The sequence below is a fragment of the Eutrema salsugineum genome, unplaced genomic scaffold (assembly GCF_000478725.1).
Source record: "Eutrema salsugineum unplaced genomic scaffold, Eutsalg1_0 scaffold_4, whole genome shotgun sequence".
Classification (NCBI taxonomy): domain Eukaryota; kingdom Viridiplantae; phylum Streptophyta; class Magnoliopsida; order Brassicales; family Brassicaceae; genus Eutrema; species Eutrema salsugineum.
In genome coordinates this window covers 923,701-947,043 of record NW_006256686.1, presented here as the reverse complement: position 1 = coordinate 947,043, position 23,343 = coordinate 923,701, and the positions used below count along the sequence as shown (strand labels likewise).

Below are 23,343 nucleotides of genomic sequence, written 5' to 3'. Positions count from 1 at the left end.
CAAATAATTGTAAATCATTTTTGATATATTAATTGGAAATCTCTATATTTCAATAATTTGTTTAAATGTCTAATCCAGTAACTTTGGATTTCAGATAATTGATATGAGTTTTGGGGAGGGGGGTGGGGAATTAAAATCATCGGTTCATTATTCCAATATCCCCCCCGCCTAATATTTTGTTAGGAGAGTAGTTATGTGAATTTGTTTTGTTCATTATAATAAAATTATATATTACATTAATTTTGTAAACAATACATGAAATGCCGTTAATTAACATCTAGTAATTTTATTTGGAGAATTAAATTAAATGTAAATTTTATCTAAAATTCAATAATTTAACCCAAAAGGCTTCCATAATAATTTCAATAAGTACACTTTCTTACTGCCAGAAAAAAAAATCTGGATATACTTAGTTTACGATTTAATACTGTTTCAGAAAGTTTTATTTTACGTTATGTTCAATGGAAATTCAGATTATTGTTATATAAGAAATAATACTAATCGTATACAACAAATTTCATTTATAAATATTTCAGTTGTTTTCTTCACTAATTTTTAAATATTTTAACCATTTACATTTATAATATTAGAGCATCTCTAATGGTTGACTCTATTTTTGCACTCTAAATATAGAGTTCTATAAAAATAGAGAAATGATTTACTCTAATAATCATCTCTATTTTTAACTCTAAAAGTGAACAATGTAAATATATGATATTTGCTTCTTTAGTATTAATTGCTTATAAAACCTTTTACTATTAAAAATTTTAAATTTTTCTATCTAATTTATTTTTTAAAAAATAATTCAACATTAACATATAAAAGAAACTTTTGTTTTTTGAACAACATTTCATTAAACTAGCTGGAATACCTTATATTTATTTATTATAAAAATTCATTGCACCACATAATTTGAAAAACAAACAACTAATACATTGTTATTTTATTGTATCTTCTTTTTATTGAATACACACTGTTGCTGCATTTTAAAGTTAAAAATTATTATATAAATGATTATAGAATTGATTATTGTTAATATAATTTTTTAAAAAGTTCAGATTCTTGGTGTCTCATTGTTTATCTATTAATAATAACAATATGAAAAAACTATGAATGAATTATTGAATCATTATGTCTTTCCGTTTATTATTTGTTTCAATTAAGTGTACATTTTTATGTATAACTGCTAATTTATTCAAAAGTTACAATTCTACTGTTATGTCTTTTTGTTTTATTTTATTAATTATACAATTTCATACATAATCACTGATTATCAACGGTTGTTTCTCATATTACTTATGTCTTTTCAAGATTGTATATTTTTCTTCATTCTTCATTATTTATTTTATTGAACTTTTTTTTATACTCTCTTACTTTGAATACAACAGCTTATATATCAATTTATTATTGATAAACTTCAAATTAACTTAAAATTCCTTAATAAAAACATTAAGCAATTCTACTATTAATAATAACAATATGAAACACTATGAATGAATTATTTAACCATTGTGTCTTTCTATCTATTATTTGTTTTAATTAATTGTATTTTTCATGTATAACTGCTAATTTATTCAAAGATTACAATTCTGCAATTGTGTCTTTTTATTTTATTTTATTAATTGTACTATTTCATACATATTATCAACGTTTGCTTCTCTTAATACTTATGTTTTTTCAAGATTGTATATATTATATTTCATTATTCATTATTTCTTTTATTGAGATTTTTTTATAATGCTTTTTTACTTTGAAAAACTACACCTTATATATCAATTTATTGTTGGTAAACTTTAAATTAACTTAAATTTTTAGTAAAAACATTGTTCATTTGCAAGAAATTGTTACAGAAATGGTGTTACAAGAAAACAATTTTAGAAGATAGCTAGCCATGAATAAAGAAAAACTTGAAATGAAAGGTGAAAACTCTGCTCATTCCCAAAAAAACAATACTTTTGGAACAAAACCAAAAAATTTGGACTAAACAGAAAAATGGTAATTCTCATGCCAATTATATCATTAATCTTAAAAGGCAATATTATATTTTGTCTTATGAGCTTTTTAGCTATATTTCTAAATATGGTTTAAAAAAAATATTTGGCCATGAATAAAGAAAAACTTGAATTGGAGGATCTACCATCCGCTCATTATCCAGAAAATATGAAATAATTATATAATTTATTTGACACAGGAACCATGATATACCAAACTATAATGGGGATTAAAGATGCACTTTTTAAAGTAGATAACACAACTAATAGATTTGGATATGAAGTGAAAATAGAAGACAAGAAAGACATCAATTTATGTAAAAGTTATAAAAATTTTAGTTTTGAAAATAAAATAAAAAATGAAAAATCACAAAAAGTTACAAAACAATGGAGCATGCTAGGAAAAAACAAAAAAAAAACCTTAATCTGTGAAGAAAATAACAATATAAAAAACTATGAATGAACCATTGTGTCTTTCTATTCATATTATTTTTTATTAATCATGCATTTTCATGTGTGACAGTTATTTTAAAAAAAATTATTATTATAAGGTTGTGTCTTTTTGTTTAATTTTTTAAAATTATAACTTTCCCTGAATAACTATGAATGAACCGTTGTGTATTTCCATTAAATATTTTTTAGATTGTATCTTTTCGTGTATAACTTCTAATTTTATGAATGGTTGCTATAATATGGTTGTGTATTTTCGTGTGTTAATAGTATATGTCTTCTTTATTTAGTGAATATATGATTACATTTTAATGAAGAATGAATATTGGAGATTTAAGTGTTATCCTTTTTTTAGTGAACAATTGCAATTATTGAATTTATGGTTATTTAACTAAACATTACAATTCTAGAGATTATGGTTATTTTACCAATCATTACAACTCTTGAGTTTATGGTTATTTACTAAATACTGCAATTATTAAGTTTAAGGTTATTTGATCAAACATGGTATCTATTGAGTTAATTATTATTAAATTATTGCAACTGTTGTAATTATGCTTTTTCTAAACTATTACAACCATTCATTTTTACCCTTTGGAATTTTATAAAATAAAACTATGAGTGGACCATTGTGTCTTTATGTTTATTTTTTATTTTATCAACCATTGCAACTCTTGAGTTTATTGTTATTTACTAATCATTGCAATTATTGAGTTTAAGGTTATTTTACCAACCATGGCGAGTTAATTATTATTAAACCATTGCAACTGTTGGAATTATGCTTCTTCTAAACTATTATAACTATTCATACTCTTTGGAATTCTATAAAATAAAAACTATGAGTGAACCATTGTGTCTTTCTGTTTATTTTTTACTTTTACTTAATTATACATTTTTGTGTATTACTACTAATTTATTTAATGGTTGCAATTCTACAATTATGTTTTTTTCGTTTTATTTTTATGAATTGTACTATTTCATACATAACCGCTGATTATCAAAAGTTGCTCCTCTTAATGCTTATGTCTTTTCAAGATTGTATATATTTTGCTCCTCTATTGAGTTAATTATTATTAAACCATTGCAACTGTTGGAACTATGCTTCTTCTAAACTATTATAACTATTCATCTGTACCATTTGGAATTCTATAAAATAAAAACTATGAGTGAACCATTGTGTCTTTCTGTTTATTTTTTATTTTTACTTAATTATAAATTTTCGTGTATAACTACTAATTTATTTAATGGTTGCAATTCTACAATTATGTTTTTTTCGTTTTATTTTTATGAATTGTACTATTTCACACATAACCGCTGATTATCAAAAGTTGCTCCTCTTAATGCTTATGTCTTTTCAAGATTGTATATATTTTGTTCTATTCTTCATTATTTATTTCATTGAATTTTTTTAATAATGCTTTCTAATTTTGAAAAACTTCAAATTAACTTAGAATTCCTTGAATAATACATTGTTCTTTTGCAAGCAATTGCTACTAAAATGGTGTTAGAAGATTTTTTTTTTTAAGTAGATGGTTAATGTTTAGGGGATTTTTAGTCCTCTGCTGGGGGCAAGTCTCCTGCAAAACAGAAAAGACGTCAGGGCTTGGAAATCACGATAGGAGTGTGTTTTCCAAAGGCACTCGGACGCTCAAGTCAGAAAACAGCTCAAAGAAGACCACAATATAGCTGTTCAGAGGCGGAAAGAATTCGGAAAACTTTAGGATAGAAGGTGGGCCGAGAGTCCTTGAGAAAGGTAGGATCTACTCGGGTCATAGAATAAGAATGGACTTTTTACGGTGGAAAGAGAGAAAATAAAATTTTGAGAGTAAAGGAGCTCCACGGTTTAGGAACCGCCATGGAGAAAAAATGAAGTGAAAATGACCGGAAAGATGGTCAGAATGGTGTAGAATGTCTGGAATTAAGAACCACAAGTATCTAGAAAGATATTATGAGACTTAAGATGGCTAAGAGTGTGAACCCCCTCCCCGTAGGAAAGGGTAAAGTATTTATAGGGAATTCCTGACTCGGGTTGGCCCATGGGTGGCGGATCGGGTGGATCGGCCTATGATCCGACTTGACTGAATTCGAATCTTGTGATAGCGTCATGCTTCTGATGGTCTCACCAACTTTCTTTGGCGTATTCTGCCTGCAACGAGACCATCCCTTGACGCGTCCCTTTTGTTTTCTTTGTATGAGTTGGGTTGGCGGCTCAGACACGGTATGGATCTTCGCTGAACCTCTCCTTTTCCCTTGGCTTCTGCGAAAAGTCACTTTCACCTGTTACACGTAAAGAAAAAGCATTAAATGCCATTCTTGTGGGCTTGTAAGGGTATGGGCAATTAAATCAGACTAAGACATATTCCTATTGTCAAATGGAGGGAAACTCAAATAATATCCCGCTCAAATGAATCACTCATACATGGCTCTGATCCCTCGATACTAGGACCGGACTGCCGTAGTTGGTAAACCTTGGTCTCCAGGTACTTGTGCGGGTAACTCTTCATTGTATCCCGACCCTGTGTTGTTTATTTAGTGAATCTATGATTACATGTTAATAGGAAATGAATGTTGAAGATTTAAGTGTTATGATTATTTTGGTGAACCATTGCAACTATTAAGTTTATGGTTATTTTACTAACCATTGCAATTCTAGATATTATAGTCATTTTATCAACCATTGCAACTCTTGAGTTTATAGTTATTTACTAAACATTGGAACTCTTGAAATTAAGGTTAATTTACCAATCATTGCACCTCTTGAGTTAATATAAGGTTTATTTACCAATCATTGCACCTCTTGAGTTAATAGTTATTAAATCATTGCAACTGTTCAAAATTTAAACAATTTATTTTCAATATTGAAGCATTGCATTTTGTTAAAATACAGACATAATTACCTATTGAAGAGGCAATATTTTCATTAAGAAGATACAACTTTCTATCAAATTATATATATAAATATATATATATATATATATATATACAATAAAACACAGTTTTGTTTTTATTTTCATTTAGAGATGGATAAATATTTTATTTATCAAGCATACAATTCACCTGTTAAACGCCATAAAATTGAACTATCTGCTACAGTTACAAGTTTTTCTAATACTATTAGTATAAGATATACGAGTTCACTATTGTTAAACAAAGAATGTATTATTTATTCAATAATATATGATCAAATTTAGTTATTATGTATCCTCCATTTAAGGGTGTAAAAGTTTAATATGAAATTGATATAATATATTTAAAAAAAAAACATTTTGCTTGTAGGAAAGTATAAAAAATCAATGAATACTAGAAATTCAATAGAATTAGAAAGTTTCTCCCAACAACAATCTTTGATTAGCAATATATTTTTAAATTATATAATTTTTTTTTAAACATACTTTTGGAATGTTAATTTACATATATTAATTAAAACTTAATTTTTGAATAGATGGTGATTTTCAACCAATATCAAATTATAACATTATCCTAAAAAAGTTGGAATAGTGACTTTCTATTATCATAACTGTTATTTTTTTTAATATATTAGATCTAATAATGTTAAAAATTTAAATGAAAAGGATGAAGACCACAAAAGATGAATCAAATAATTACTTAATGCAATGTCCTAATTGTAATGTTTGGGTTTGATCATTAGAAAGTACTGAAACAGATGCAGTTAGTAAATGGTCATTGCCATTGTTCTCAGTTTGTTGCAAACAAAGTCGTGTTTTATTCCCTACTGCTCATGAGCCTCCACCGTTATTAGTTAAACTTTTAAATGAGTCTTTGTTTCTCTAATATATAAGAATATATAATTCTATCCTACCTTTTACTTCAATGGGTGCAGAAATTAATGATTCTGTTCAAAATATATATGAGATGTATTGTTTCAAGGTCTATGGTGAAAATTATCATCTTATTAGGTCTCTACTACCATGTGATGGTGAGCCACCAAAGTTCTCTCAAATGTATATTTTTGATACAACTAATGAGTTAAAAAATCTCTTTATATCACACAGTTAAAAATTTGTTAAGCCAATATAATATGTCCAATGTTATATGATGTTTTAAATTCAAGATAATTTTATGTTTCCGAAAGATAATGTTGATTTAAAATGTATCAAAACTATTTCTAATGGTTTGAAATCTTGTATAAAATATTTTACAATTTTTTTACAAATCATGACAAATTTAAGTTTTTTGAAAAAAAATTTGTGCTAGAATTTTATTCTCTTTGTTAAAAGATTTTAATATTTTATATTATGATAATGTTTTTAGAATCTTCACATTATAAAAATATATCTATCAACGATTGAGTTCTATCGATAAAAATGATCATGTTTGTTATAATCGTTGCTTAACTTCTTCTCAATGTCAATTGTATAATTATATATGTTTAGTTATATTTTGTTACATTAATCGTAAACTATGAACTCAAATAGAAATATGTTAATTGCTTTGTACGGCTTCTTTTGTATTTGTATCTTTATATTTTTAAAAATTATATCTATTTATTTTTTACAATAATAGTTATTTTTAAAAATTAGATATTTACATCTAAATATCATTACCTTTTGTTATATATATATATATATAGATATATATATACTTTATTTTTTCCGCGAGTTCGCGGGGCTCAAAACCTAGTATACATAATAAAAATATATAAAATTTAGAAGATTATTTTGTAGATAAAAAAAATTATTCCACAAATAGAAAAATGAACAGTATTACTTCAAATATAAAACACTGTTCATTTCGATATAGAGTACCATTGAAGATGATTGTACTCTAAAAATAGAATACCATTGGAGATGCCCTTACTTATAAAATATATACAATTTTGAAATTACTGTAGTATAATTAAACAGTCTCGCAACTGCAACCCAACACACATGTGACGGTGGGAGGAGTTTTTGCTCATGGGTCTCATATAGAAATTAGAATAAGGCGGCCGGTCAAGTTTCAATGGGAAATAATAATATTAATCAGGATGATGTTATACCAAATGCACTTTTTACAACGTTAAAGAATAAACTTTGTAAGTTTAAACATCATATAAAATCATGTAATTCATAAGAAACATAAACAATAGAATAATAACAAGTAAATTTAGGGCCAAATAAAGCATAAAACATAACGGACCAACAAACATACATTTATCAATCTCTTGAACAAAAGCATAATTCATAATAATAATAAATTAATAATAGTCCGACGCATTAAAACCATTTAAAGTACTCACGCGTCTCTGTCCCTTTTACATTCCGCTGGCATGACGGAAAACCTAGTCCGGTCGGTACAATAGTTGTAGATGGTCCACTTCATGCGCACCCATTTGAGACGACGGTATTGGTAGGCATCAAGGTCGCGGAATTCTTTCTGGTCCCACCACATGCGGCCTTGGGTCGCACAATACTTGGACTCTACAGAAGCTTGGCAACCGTCAATGTGGAATCCTCTGTAGGATGCTATAAAAGGTGCATTGGCCCAATTGGTTTTCTCTAAACCGCCCCGCGTGGCCCAATCATCAGCGTTCCAAAGGCTCGAGTACAGCTTCATCGGTTGGTTGAATGGGAAACGCACTCCAAGATCCTTAGAGTTTTTGAACACACGGATTGGTATGTTGTCAACAAAGAATCTGATAAAGAATATTAAAATTTAATTAAACCAGGTTTAGTTAACCACACCGGTTTGAAAACATGACTCTCATAATTTAAAAATTGAAACCCCACATAGATACACATGAAAAGGTTTGAGTGAGTCACTAATGTTAGCTTATTTCAATATTATAATTTTCTTTTAATAAAGCTGAACTTTTTTTGACTTTTTGACTCAATTGTCTCTCTGGAAAATCTTGCTAATACCCCACTACTTTTCACAATGTCAAGATTCGGTCACGCCCGAGGTTAATTTATAAAATATTAATAATAATTTGAAAATGCGACCAGATATGAAAAAGAAATAATAATTAGTGGTAGGACCATGTTTATCCTGACAACTTCTTTATAACATATAATATACAAGTAAGTGTAGTGTAAGGAATGAAGATAAAGTGCATACACAATTTGGTAGAGATTCCAGAGGATGGAGTAAGTGTGGTAAGCCTTTGAAGGGTCGAACCAGAGATAGATGCGTTGTTCTCTGTTTCCTTTTCCTCCTGTGAACACATTCGTCTGCAATATCGCTGGTTGTCCCGTTCTGTTCCCAAGAAACTCGAAGTCTATCTCGTCATGCTCGTTGTTAGTAGACGACAGCTTCACACATTAATTTATTTTTTCTGTTATTATTAGATTTGTATTAGTGACATCATTAGTAAAATATGAGATCTGTGACACATACATAGAAAGCGGTGACCACTCCGGCAGTATCTCCAGCCGGCAGCTTTATGTGCATACTGAAATGTCCGAACAAATATGATCCTTTGGATTGAAATCCTGTCCCTGTTTGTATTGAATACACAAGTAAAAATAGTTAGAGAGTTAGCTAATTTAGATAAGGGCTTGACCAACATTTTTGGATATCTTGCCAAAAAAAAAAAAAAATTGTGCCTCTTTTGTATGCTTTTAGTTAATGAAAAAACAATTGTTGGAGATTATGGGTTGAAAGTTCAAAATTATTTCGATTCGTATAAAAATATATATTTTGACATTAAAAAGTCTATAACTTCATTTGCCTACGCTTTAGACCGATCTTGCTCATTCCAAAATATTGCAATAGTAAATGTACCAGTGTATTTGTCGAGGATGAGTTGGAGTTCGGAACCGCCATTGAGTTGCTTCTGGTGGTCAAAAGCCCAAGTTGGGACGTAGTTACGGCCGAATGGCACATCAATGGCCTTCCGTGGAGGAATTGCCATTACCGTAGAAAAAGCCATAAAGAACAGAGCCAAGAGAGCCCATGGAGATGAAGAAACGGCCATTGCTGTTTCTGGAGAGAGAGATAGAGATGATGAATGATGACGGTGAGGGAAGCTAAGGGGGTGTGGTTGCTTTATACAAGAAGGAATTCTTCATTGTGATGTTCTCTTCTTTATTACGATAATTAAGTTTTTAATCATTATAATTTTATTTCAAGTTTCTCGGACCTTTTTTTTTTTTTTTTGGGTAAATATGGAATTGTAATGGCTTACAACTGTAATCTGGACATCATACGTACAGCTATATAACTTTCACAATCAATTTCTTCTTTTAAATGTGAAATATTATGCATTATTGCGTACAAAATTAGTATTTATGTTTGGAGTTATGGTCAGATTTTTGTTGCCCAAACTTTTTTTTTTTTCACTAAAAAACTTTTTATTATAAACTTGAAAAGGATACAGTTTTGAAATACATGGATGGAATACAGATTTGAAATATAAAGCCGACAGAAAACTAGAATTTTTTAGAATCAAAGTCCTATACATGGGAGACATAAGATAAGAAATTAAAGTCGAAAAAGAAACACTTGAAACCATCGAAAAAGTCGGAAGAGAACAATAAACACGGTATAACTGAGTTCAGAAGACCACTACAAGAAAACATGGATTTAGCGACTGCATTTAGCGACTGAACTATTAATTGTTACGAGTTCCGACTATTTGACAACTGATTTGCCTTTATTTAAATCATAGATATCAGTCGCATAGTAGTCGCTAATTAGCGACTAATACAAACAGTAGTAATATAATCACCAAATCATGACTAATTCAGCGACTAAAATATAACAGTCGGTAAGTTGCGACTGATTTGTGACCACAATTAGGCCCAAAAATAAACAAAAACGTAATTAAATCCAAAACCAGCCCAAAACACGACACACTTAACCATTTCTTCTCTATCGATCCCTTTTCAATCGAGAAACCCTAATCCCCTTTCATTTCTCCTTCGATCCAATTTTCAAACCCTAATCCCCTTTGTTGCAATTCTTCTTCAATCCCCGTTTAATATGTTCTCCTCTCTCTCAATCCATTTCATTTCTTCTCTAAAACAGTTTCTCCTCCATTTAATCGACATAACCCCTTCTTTCCCTAACCCTAATCGACACAATCGATTTCATTTCTCCTCTCTCTCAATCTATTCGCAGATGGGTGGCCCTGGAAGGAAGAGAGGATGAGGAAGAGGAGGAAGAGGTGGTGCATCTTCTTTGCAAGCCAGAACTCCATCCCCTCTTCCTAATCGGTACGATTTCACTCCGGCGAGAACATCTAAATCTCCACCACCGCTTGTACCCACATCCCAACCATCGGTCTCGGTGAGGGATTATCCACCGCCTAATCATCTTTTCTAGCACTCACAGAGTCAACGTCGGAGCTCCGAGTCTCAACCTGCCAACTCTCCACGGTCTTAAACTCGTACCTCTCCGCTGCCTCAACCACGAAGCTTTACACACTCTCATCACCGACCCTCTCCAATGTCTGAAGGACAAACATCTCCAGCGTTTGAACCTAACAACTCTGAAGCGGATGAAGGAGCCACCTTTGAAGAAGAAGAAGACCTAGTCCCAGCCAATCTCACGGAGGACCAGCTGCGAATCATCAATGCTATGCTCACTCAACCTGGCAGAGAAGAGTTTACGACAGTCCTCTCTCCAATAAAGAGGCCGAATACAACATGGTACGCCTCTCTCTCTCTCTTAACTTAGTGTTCTTAACAATAATCATGTTGAGCTGCAATGGAACGATAGATTGTGTGATGGATGTTTAGCTTGTTTGATTTGTGATATTTATTATGTTCGTATAGGATGTGTAGGACGTGTAGCTTCACACATATATGTAGGATGTGTAGCTTCGTGTAGGATGTGTAGGATGTGTAGCTTCATGTGATATGTGTCTTGTTTGAAAATGATGCATGTTTTGGTTAGTATTAGTGCATATGTGATATTATTGCATCGTGTATTGCATCGTGATATTGCATATGTATGTGATATTGCATCATGTATGTGATATTGCATCATGTATTTGATATGTACAAGTGCATATGTGAGTCATTATTGTAACTGATTGTTTCTCTGTTTGTAGGTTTGGTCGTGACAAGTCTTCACTGACCCGTAAGATAACCAAAGTCTTTACAAACAAGTTCGATGGTCCTTTTTATAGCTGGACATGTAAGCCTCGGGAAAGACAGGAGCGGTACTTCGTTGAATTCGCGGTAATATATTCTTTTTTTGTAGCTTTGATTCAGTTTTTCATCTTTTATGTTTGCTCACTTACATCATATTCTCTCATGTTATTTGTAGAAAACACACACTTGGGATCCCTTAATAACTGGTGTTATTCAACAAAAGTTTCAGAGTATATGTCAACAAAGGATGAAAGATATGGTAAGCAAAGTAAGGACTTCTCGGGAGCAACCTAATTGGATAGGTGATACTCTCAGGAAACAAATGACCTAGTATTGGAACGCTGAAGAAGCCAAAGAGAAGAGTGCAACCACATCAGGGGCTCGGCTGTCTGAACGTAAGGGTCTTGGCCCTCACATACACGTGTCAGGGAAAAAATCATATATATCTACAAATCCAACAAGAAATGGTAAGTACTATATCCATACCTAATCACTCAGTTAATCCTTTTAAACTTTTAACTCTTGCATCTTGTTCTTATCATTTCAGGAAGAAGAATTGGGAACACCGGTGAGTCTTGGTGAAGTTTTTATCAAGACTCATACAAAAGCAGATGACACCTTTGTAGATCGAAAGGCAGAGAGCGTGGCTGAAAGGTATAAGAGGAACCAAGGGACACTAGACTCAGATGCTTTAGAGGAGATAACCGTAGAAGAGGAGAACGACCTCTTTCTCCAGGTAAATCCTCGTTTTTGGTTTGTAGTTTTTATTTTATAATATAGTGTGATCATTTTGTTTTTTTTGTTTGAATCAATTTTTTGTTGTTGCAGTCGACATTCACAAATGAAAGAGGCATTCCATATGGAATTGAAAGCCTTTCACAGTCGCATATCAATGGAAAGAGGAAGTACCCGGGTAGCTCTTCAACATACAAGACTCTGCAAGAACAGCTAGAAGAAGCTCAACGCAAAATAGAAGAACAAGCAGCTGAGAATGCAAGGCAAAAGTCCGACCTTACAAGAGTTTCTGCAGAGCAACAAGCCAAGATCGACAAACTCTCCCTGGTCGAAAGGTATTTGGCTGCAACTGATCCAGGGTTTTTAGACTTTTTGGACGCAAACAATACCTCTGAGAAGCCAAATGCTTCTCCGATGACTTCTGCTCCTCAAACCACTCATCTCGCGGAATCATAGGTTACTCTACCTCTCTCAATTCTTTTGGTCTCCTTTGAACTCTTATCAATGATGCTCTCTAGTAATCTCTCGGAATCATAGGCTCTAGAACTTTTTCAATGACTTTGATCTCCTTTTAAACTTATCTCCATGGTTGTATATAGTAACTCATTTTCCAATGGAAGTTACTATGACATTTGACTTTGTATGTGATCTCTTTTTTGTGAACATATGTAATTTAAGGTTTCTATGCTTTTTGTTTTCATATATATAGTTTCAAATTATTATGTGAAACAATTTTTTTAAAAAATCTATAAGCGGATTCAAATTACAAGTTTTGGAGAAATAATTCGTGATACCAAAATGTATTTTCATTATGAAAACAGTCGCAATGCAATAGTGAAACAGTCGCAAAGTTATCGGGAATTAGTCGATAAGCGGTCGTTAAATTGCACCAAATTACCGTTTGAAAATATAATTATAGTCGCTAGTTAGTCGCGGTTGAGTCTCAACTGTAGTCGTTATTCAGTCGCAACATTACCGACTGATTTGCGACTAATTTCCTTCGAGAGGCGTTAGTCATTAGTCAGTCGCTATGTAGCGACTGATTAATGACTATTTTATTTAGCGACGCAACATTAGCGACCAATTGATTTAGTCGCTAATAAGCCGTTAATGGACTTTTAGCGACTACGTAGCGACTGTTCTTGTGGTCACTAAATCCATGTTTTCTTGTAGTGGACACTGTCGAGAAGATCTACAACCGATAACGAAAGAGACCCAAGGATAGAAGAAACCGCGAAGAAGAAGCCCAAATTAAACGATTACCCTGAAATTAAAATGCACCAGACGAGAATCTAAACTCATACCCACCTAATCTTCTACCGAGAGAGTCTAAATCTAGACTATGCATACCCACAAGTCAAGAAGAAAGACAAGAGGCTTAGCCTTACAAGAACAGAAAAGGAAAAGACCACAGAAGAAAACTCGATAACCATCTAAACTAAAAAGCGGAAGAAGAAGACTAATTTTATAGATTCAACGAACATAAAAGGAGATAATCAAAAATGATCCTCACCAGACAACTCAACATAACCGATACTTTCTCGAAGAAAAAAGCGCTACACTAAGACCTCAACTAACCCATAGCCTAAGAAAAGTTAACTCCTAAAACTGAAAGCATCAGTAAACAGAAGAGCTATGAAACGAACAGCCATAAACCTCAGATAACAAAGAGCCAAACCCCATTGAAACCCCAAGGATAGATCTAAGGCAAAACTATGAGAACCGGAGCGGCAGCAGCCAAAAACCAAAGCTGGATGACCACACCCTCATGATTCCTCAGATCTGCAACACTGCTTGAAGATCACGCACCACCATCTGCCAACATACCAAAAGCAACCTCATCAGGAAAGAGAGGCTAGGGAAAACCACCGCAAAAGCATAAACCAACTAAAAATAAGCAAACCCGACCGACACCGTGACTGTAGAAGCTCACCGACGCCGACCGAAAAGTAGATCTAGGCGAAGGAAAAGAAGAGAGAAGGAAAATAATTTTTTAAGAGAGAAAAAGGAAAAAGTCTTGCTTTGTTGCTCAAACTATACAACTCTTTTATCGTCCCACTTTTTTTTTCTTCTTATATATACATATCAGCATTTCACTTGACTAGCTACCTAATGCTATATATTGCAATTTGAAGGACCTCTTTTCTAAATTGAAGAGACTGTAACAAAAAAAGAATTACATTATAAAATATACAATTCCTTCAGACAAAAAAAAAGAAACTATTGTTTATCAATTAGGTGTTTGACATGTGCCTTGTGCAGGCAGAAATATGTTATTAAATAATCAGATTAGTTAGATTATTAAATTTATTACTAATAATTAATGAAACAGAAAAATGAAAACAATGTAAGATATATGATTTACAAACACAAAACACCATAGAAATGAAAACCAATTATTGTATCAAAACCACAAAGATAATTAAAATAAGATAAAAGACCGAATTTAAAAATATTCTAAAACATTTCTTTCTATATATCGTTGATAGTCTTTTACTGTGACTTCTCTTTTGAATTTATAATTAAAAAATCTTGAATTCTTTCTTTGATGTTATCCTTAATTTTTTGTTCTCCTTAATCATAACTCTTATTAGATTTTATGAGAATTGTTTCTTCTTATTGGTTTTTATTTTTCATGCAAGCACATGCACAAAACGGTAATATTATAATGTAGGTAAACAATTCTTCTGATAGTTTAGATTACATGTTAAGCTTTATCTCTAAAGTAGTCATTATTTGTATAACTTAAGTTTTTTAGGCATTATTTCATTTATTCATTTTTTAGCCTTAAATTTTTTTTTTGGTTTGGCAGAACTGATTCTCCTTGCCGATTCTTATCTTTCTCATAAGCGTGGATATGAAACCATATTATCCAATCATATGTAATTAACCAATAATTTTTCTAGCTTTGATACAATGTTTAGTTTCATCTCTGAATTTTCATTATATATATAAATTAAGTTTTAAGATAGTTTAAGTTCTTCGTTCTCCAAAGCTTTTTTGCTGTTTCATGGAAATTGTCTCCCATTGTTGGTACTTATCTTTTATGCAAGCGCGGACTCAAAGTTTTGATATCACACCGTAGATAACTAAACAATCTCTTTGGTAGATTTGAAACCATGTTAAACTTCATCTCTAAAATAGTCATTATTTGTATATATTAAATTTTCCTCACTGGAAATCTCTTTCTCTTTTGTCAGATTTTATCTCCGATTCTTGTCGGCTTTTATCTTGAATACAAAACTTTTATATTGGAGCATAGGTAAATAACTTATTTGTTAGTTTGATATCATGTTAAGTATCAAATCTAAATTAGTTATTATTTTTATAGATGAGTTTATTTTCGTTGTAACCTGATCTCTCGAGGAAAAAAAAAATTACGATGATTGCGATCTCTGATGGTGATCTCTAGTGGAGTTTGGTCACATAAGGTTTCTAGAACAAGTGTGTTCGATGGTGATTCGGTTGATTAATGCGGCTGATCAGATCCAGAATGGTTTCTGGTGGATCTTTACAATCATAAAAAAAGAGAATCGGCTCCTCTAAGGTTTGGTTTAAAAAGGTAAGGAGATTGGAAAAGGAAAATTATGAAGATTCTTTTCAAATCGAAAAGGCTGCACAAGATCTTTGGTGGGGCTACAAAATGGAGTACAAAGAAGGATACTGGATTCCACAGTTTATTTCAGAGGATTTTGTGGTTTATGATTGCGCATCAGACAGATCAGAACAGGATTCATGGAGGATCGAGTGGGACCTATTACTCATAGTTTCTTACTCTTTGGGTATCCAGATTGCTTGCGATCTGATGAATCAAATCTTCGATGAATCAGAGCAAGGCAGATTGGTGACGGATTTAAGGAAAGCAGATCGATGGTATATTTTGGGAATTTTGGCAATCTGCAGGCTCAGAGATTCACACGATATTGATCAGGATCCACAATCAACAAGAGATCTCGGACATTTAATGTGGATGGGGAATATAAAGGAGGAAGGGATTGCTCTGCATTCCTCACGCTCTCTTTTTCTCATTAACTTTCTATCTTATTTCTCAGAAATTTCTCAGTCCCTCACATCTTCTCACGCCGGCTAGTATGTCTCAATCTAGTTTGATCAAACACAATGTTTTAAGGTTGAGGTGTCTCTTAAGCGGTTAAAAGTTTTGGTTCTACAATTCGATAACTCAAACCTGATTGAGGGATACTCACACACCTTATTTGGTAGGTGTATGAATCCCCAGCTCCAGGATATGAAGACTCTCTTGTTCATGCTTCCACATATATGGAAGGTGGAAGAGAGAGTTGCATGAGAAGATCTGGGACTCGGACGGTTCCAATTTGACTTTGATCGAGAGGAAGATATTACTGAAGTCATGAAGATGGAACATTTCCACTTTGACTACTGGATGCTTTTCTTGATAAAGTGGACACCGATCCTAATTATCCGTTCGACATCACCTTTTGGGTCCATGTAATTGGTCTTCCATAACCCTTCTCGGCAGACGTAACATTCCAGAGTATCAGGAAAGCGCTTGGTGTGGTGAAGGATGCCAATTTGAACGAAGGAAAGGTCCATGTCGTTATTGACGGTTTGTAACCACTGTGTTTTGAGACCAATGTTGAGTTTCATAGTGGTGAAGAAACCACAGTGTTTTTGCGGTACAAACGACTTTTTGGTTATTGTCAAACTTTTTTCAGTTTACGCCATAAGAAGCAGAAGTGTCCCCAAAGGCTGGGATTCATCGAAAGGAAAATGGTGGATTATGATGGTGATGAGTAATATGAATGTCAAGGTGCAATTTTGTACAAAGCAGCAGCAGCTCAAGGTATAAAGAGATCGAGAAGGCTGGAAGTTTAAGCGGTTTCCAAAATAGTCAAAATAAAGGGAAAAGGGTAAGCTTTTGATAAGAGAGATGGTATGAGACAGAGTTGGTTTGATGAGAGCACTCGACATCAAAGAAGCAGACCTGAGAGGCGCTACGGTGAAGGCTCACTGGATTTGTACATCCAAATGATCTGAAAGAGAGATACAATATCTCTTACAAAGCGGTGGAAAAGCCAACACAAACAGGTTTGGAAAAGCTCTTGTTGCATCAGGAAAATCAAATGATGGAAGCGCCTCAAACAACTATGGTGGAGTGGAACCGATGCATGAGGTGGAGTAAGGCACATGTATGGTCTCTATAGCACACCGCAGAGAAAAACCAGTGTGGAAAAGTTTATCTTTTGAGATGAACATTTTTGTCGGAGATGGAATTCATGAGGAGGATTACGGTGAAATTATGATAACACCGGATTTTAACCATTATTATGGATGGTTTTAGTATCTTATGCAGGTGTTTTAACTCTGTTTTCGATGGTTTTTAAGTGATTTCTATGTTTTAGAGTTTTAAAAGAATTTTCAGGAAACTTGGACTAAAGATGTGCAATTTGGAACAAATGAGTAATTTTTGATAAATGCAGACCATCAGAAGTATGGCACTCGATGGAGACTTTCTCACCGTCTAATCATCCCCAAAATTTGAGACAACATATAAGAGATAACCAGCTTTCTAATGCAATTGTTTTGGAGACAATCCAACGGTTAGATCTTCAAATATTCCCAATGCACCAAAGACAGAAAATGCAGTCTTGAAGGAGAGCATAGGCCGCGACCGCGGCCAGACCATGATTCCCCGCGGTCAGGACCACCACGACCGCGGCCAGACACCGTTGACTTCCGAACGTGACCTAATTCAAGCCCAAGTTCAGCCCACTACTTATTCTTCAAACCCTAGACGTTTCCAACGAATTAGAAGACTATATATATACTCATTTTAGGTCATTCTAATGACCAAGTCGTGGAGAGAGAGCAGAGAAGAGCCGCATACCTCGGGGTTGCCGTCTTCGGGAGAAGAAGGAGTCGCCAAAGGAGCAATCATCGATCTCCATCTTCATCCTCGTTCTTCGTTCTTTACCTTTCTCTTATTTAATTTCCAGCAAACTACAATACTTCTGTGATGTTTTCATACACTATGATTAAGTAATTCCCTTGTTGGGTTTTAAGGGATTTTTCAAAGGGATTCATAGATTGATTTCTGGTTTGTTAGATTAGGGTTTATCTTTAGAGTTCTTCGTTTAAATCTATGTGGCTTGGATCCATCATCTAGCTATTGCGATTAGGTTGATTTACTCACCGAAAGTGTTGTTGAATCGATTAACCCTATTTAGATGAACAAGTTCTCTTAGACAGCGTGAGTCGATCTAAAGTGTTTTGTGAAATTATCAAACTAATTTGTCTAGAAACTTAGAGAGCTGAATGGGAGTTTAGTAAATCTGAGTGAATTGATTTGTGATTAATACTACGAGAATAGGTTAGTCTGGGTTTGATTTCAGGAACATATCTATGAAAAACTCTATGTTTAATTCTCTTCTTAGCTACTCTATGATTCCCGGCGAATTCCCTAACGCCCAACACCTTCTCGTATTGATTTGATCTTATTGTTTACTTGTTTTTAAGTTTATTATTTGCTATTTTCGTCACTGTTCACAACCCCCAAACAAACACCCATATTTTCATCTTAGCTCAGTTCTCATCTCAAGTAAACTCGTATTGCAGTTACTTGGTCTTCAGTGGATCGACCCCTAAGTACTACAACGTACATCTGTGCGCTTGCAGAAAACTAGGATTAAAACCTGAGCACATCAAATTGCAACATCGGACTCAACTGTACCAGAAGGGGATGAATCTAATGGTTTGAAACAGATGAATACAGGAGAGGAGAATAGTGGTGACATGCAGGTTACAAGTGATGGAACAGGGGATCAACTACTACATGAGGATTTGGATTTTTAATTTGGGGACATTCAGCTGGTTATGACAGGGGACAGGGAAGAAACAGGACATGATGAGGGAGAGGAAACAGTTGTATCGGGAATGGATTTGGAGATTGTGGAAGGAAAGGGGAACAATATTCCCGCAGAGGTAACGACAGGAGAAATTGGAGAGATTGGGGAACCTGCCAAAATTGGAGCACGGAAAAAGATAGCAAAATCGACGATGCAGTATCTCGGTGGCAATTCATGGAAGAGGCCGGTTCATGCATTGGTTTCGCCTCTGGAAATGCAGACGAACAAATCTTTAACTATAAACCTTAATAGGGGATGATTAATCCAGGGAGCTCCAAAGGGGTCATCAAACCCAAAAGGGGAACAACATCCACCACAAAACGATTATAGATGAGAGTTCTCAGTTGGAATTGCCAATGACTTGGGAATTGTTGGACAATAAGCTACCTTCGGGAGGTTTGGAAGAAACATAGGTCTGAATTTTTGTTTCTTTCAGAAACCAAGCAAGATTTTTTTTTTTTATAAAATTTCAATTCCATGTTAATTATAATAAATTATACATGGTTGAATCATGCGGTACAAATGGGAGACTTGCTTTATATTATGACAATTCTTTTGATGTTACTATTTTATTATTTAATAATCGAATCATTGATATATAAGTAAAAATTCTCGGCAAAAACATTTTTCTATCATTTATCTATGGAGCTCCGGTACCAAAAAATGCGAGATAACGTTTGAAAACGATTAACAAGAATGAGTCTCAACCGAACAGACCCTTGGTTCATAATTGGAGACATGAACAAGATAACTAGTAATAATGAGAAACAAGGCGGGCCTTTAAGACATGCTTCTGCCTTTGGGTCTTTTAACCTTATGATATGAGGTTGTGGTTTCTTGGAATTTTCATGCTTAGGAAATACTATGTCTATGAAGGGAAGAATTGGCATGAGGTTATCGCTCACATTCATATGTGGAGTACATGGCGATGATAGGATCAGATCATAGACCAATTGTTGCAACAATTAAAGATAAAATTCCACGGAAAAAAAATCACAATTTAGATTTGATAAAAAATGGTTAGAACAAGACAGTTTAATGGATTCCATTCAAAATGCTGGAAACTGAATGCTGGTGATGAGGTGGTCTCGTTTGTGGACAAAATAAGGAATTGTCGGAGAGAAATTTCAAAATAGAAAAAACCCTACAGTCGTATGGACAAGAGAAACTTAATGAGCTGCAACGGGCATTAGATGAAATCCAAAATGATGATAAGAGAAAAAAAGGAGGAATTAATAGAGGTTGTAAAAAAGTTAAAAGAAGCATATAGGGATGAGGAATTATTCTGGCAACAAAAAAGTTGTATGCAATGGGCCAAGTCGGGAGATAAAAACACAAAATTTTATCATGCTTTAGTTAAACAATAGAGAGCAAGGAACCAGATTATTGGTTTGCATAACACGGCTGGCACATGGGTTACTGCAGAAAATAATATTGAACAGGCGGCCATCAAGTATAATACAGACTTATTTACTTCGAGCTCTCCGGCTGACTTCGAGGAACCATTAGGAGAAATAAGACTACTGATTTCGGATACCGATAATTCAATGCTCACAGCTATAACTACGGAGGAGGAAGTACGAAGTGTTTTATTTATGATAAATCCGGAGAAAGCTCCAGGGCCAGACGGGATAACAACAGTCTTTTACCAACGCTCATGGCAAATTATTAAGACGGATATTGTAAATTTGGTCAATGGATTTTTGGAAAATTGGGTATTTGATGAAATGTTGAATATGACAAATATTTGTCTAATACCAAAAACTGAAAGACCTACGAGAATGAAAAAATTATGATGTATTAGCCTATGCAATATAGGTTATATAATCATATCTAAAGTGTTAAGTCAGAAATTGAAGCACTTGTAACCCATCCTGATTTCGGACACTCAATCAGCCTTTGTGGCAGGGAGACTGATTTCAGATAATATACAGATAGCCCAAGAGATGTTTCTGATAACACCGTATTTGTACCTATTTTCACTATTGATTTCTTATGCTTTTTCAAAGGTTTTAATTAACTTAAAGTATTTTTATTACAATTTTTCTATATTTTTAGTTTCAAGATTCTTTTCAGGAAACTTAGGGAAAAACATGGCAAAATGGAGAAAACTACAGTTTTAGCTCAAAGTCAAACCGTCAGAAGTTCAGTCTCAAATGAAGACCTTCTCACCGTCTGATCCAGCTCGAATTTGGAGACATTCAAGAAGATACATCTGACTTTCCATAGCAATTTAGTTCAATAGACTAAGCTAGCTTCTTTGCCAAAGTTTAGCTAAAAACTATAAACCAGAGCGCTTGATGAGAAGCAACCTATTTTTAGGTATTTATCTATCTAGTCTTTCTTTCTTTTTCTATTAATTTTTTTTAATCTTATTACAGGCCTTAATATGCATACAAAAACATATAAAAAAAAGAAGAGAAGGAGCTGACAGCGGTCGCGAGCCTCACACCCGCTGCCAAGCAAGGGCCACTGCGGCCACAATCATTTTACCCACAACCAGCCGCATCTCCACCGCGGCCGAGCTGCCTTGGCCAACCCTGGCGAATCCACTTCTATCTTAGTCTAATTCAACCCCCATTAGACCAAGTGCCATCCCATATCAACCACCACCCATCATTCACTATAATACCATCTCCACAACCATTTCGCATCCATCTATCACCCCAACATCAAGGTAAGTTTTTTTTTTCTTTATCTTTTCAAATGTTTACATACTCTGTTTCTCATTCTTGTCTGATATATTTCCTACTGGGGACAATGTGATTTAAGTTTGGGGAAGGATTTCATCCCTTACTAACCACATTTTCTTTCATGAGTCTATGCATTCTGCATTTTTCTTTAAATTTTTCAAAATTTTCGATTTTCAAAGTGTTTTCAAAGTACAAATATGATTTGAGGGACTGATGACAAAAATCTATGATGAAATCGACCTGTTTGCTTCTACACCATTTACTTGTAATATACTCTATCACAATTTCGTTATAGACTAGGTGATAGCTAGAGCACTTGTGATGCAAAGAACCCAAAGAAATTTAAATGGTCTAGATTCTCGAGTATGGAATATGCTAGATCTGTTTTATTTGGACTTAATCTTTACTTAAGTTTTCATTAAATGTGTTAGACCAGGGAAACGAATCACATATTCATGACTTCTTTTTTTTTTTACCACTCTTTGCTGATCCTGAATGGTTAGTTCATTTTAGCTAGTTCCCCACCTTATCCTATGTCTTTCAGACCACATGCATTCTTGTTTTTCTATTGTTTTATGTGCAGATATGTGCAAAAACGTCGGAGAGAAAATGAACAACACAGTTTCAGTCACTCAAGATGAAGGCTGTACTTTATTGGTGGAGGAGTTTTCCCAAGAGCATTACTCAATCCTGAAACTCAAAAATATGGTATGTTCGCAACCTTAGACTCTTTCTCTATCAAAAAGGCTTTTCCTTCTTTCAAAAAAAAATCGATAAAAAAAAAAAGAAAAAGAAAGAAAAGAAAAGGGAAAAGAGATTTCCTAAGAGAAATCTTAAGGGTATGCCATGAGTTCTAAGGATTCTATGGATCACCATTAGAGAGTGAGTTGGAGTTTTCTTATTGAGTCCCAGAAGAAAGTCTAAGTCTGGAAGAGTTACGAAAAAGATCAAAGAAGGAGAGATGTGCAATGCTTAGATTGCAAGAAGAAGTGTCTGGAAGCTGTGGACATCAACAGATACATTTTGTCTTGCAATTTTTCATAATATCTTGCATCCTCCTAAAACTAAAAAGTAACCCTAAATACTTTAACTCCACCACTTAAATAGTCTTTCCATTACCAAACGCCGTCTACCCTGGATGACATGTTTATTGAGAATTCACGCCTATACTTAATGATTGTAGAGAGCTAGTTGACCAGAATTGAGATCTAGGTTGCTTAGATTTTGCATGATGGATCCATGGACTAGTGTCATATTTGCTTTGGTGAGAATTTTCTATACAGGGTTGTGGTAGGTATTTCCATGGTTAAGCTTTAGAGGTATGGTCTCTAATGATTTTGAGTTCCCTAAGATTTCTGTTTATTTTTTTTCTGAACTTGGATCTTGTTTTGTTTAAGGACAAACAAAGGTCTTAGTAAAGAGGAATTGGTAACACCGTATTTGTACCTATTTTCACTATTGATTTCTTATGCTTTTTCAAAGGTTTTAATTAGCTATAAGTGTTTTTATTACAGTTTTTCTATATTTGTAGTTTCAAAATTCTTTTCAGGAA

General features: G+C 33.5%; 1 protein-coding gene across 1 annotated transcript; it reads right to left on the bottom strand.

Moving 5' to 3' along the window:
• Positions 1 to 7,481: 7,481 nt before the first annotated feature.
• On the bottom strand, positions 7,482 to 9,427 carry LOC18013666 (xyloglucan endotransglucosylase/hydrolase). Its single transcript, XM_006396038.2, has 4 exons — positions 9,165 to 9,427; positions 8,778 to 8,878; positions 8,499 to 8,692; positions 7,482 to 8,076 (listed from the first exon to the last, which is right to left on the bottom strand). Exons 1-4 carry the CDS (start codon positions 9,355 to 9,357, stop codon positions 7,677 to 7,679), a joined length of 888 nt encoding a protein of 295 aa, XP_006396101.1. The 5' UTR covers positions 9,358 to 9,427; the 3' UTR covers positions 7,482 to 7,676.
• Between the last annotated feature and the right edge of the window lie 13,916 nt (positions 9,428 to 23,343).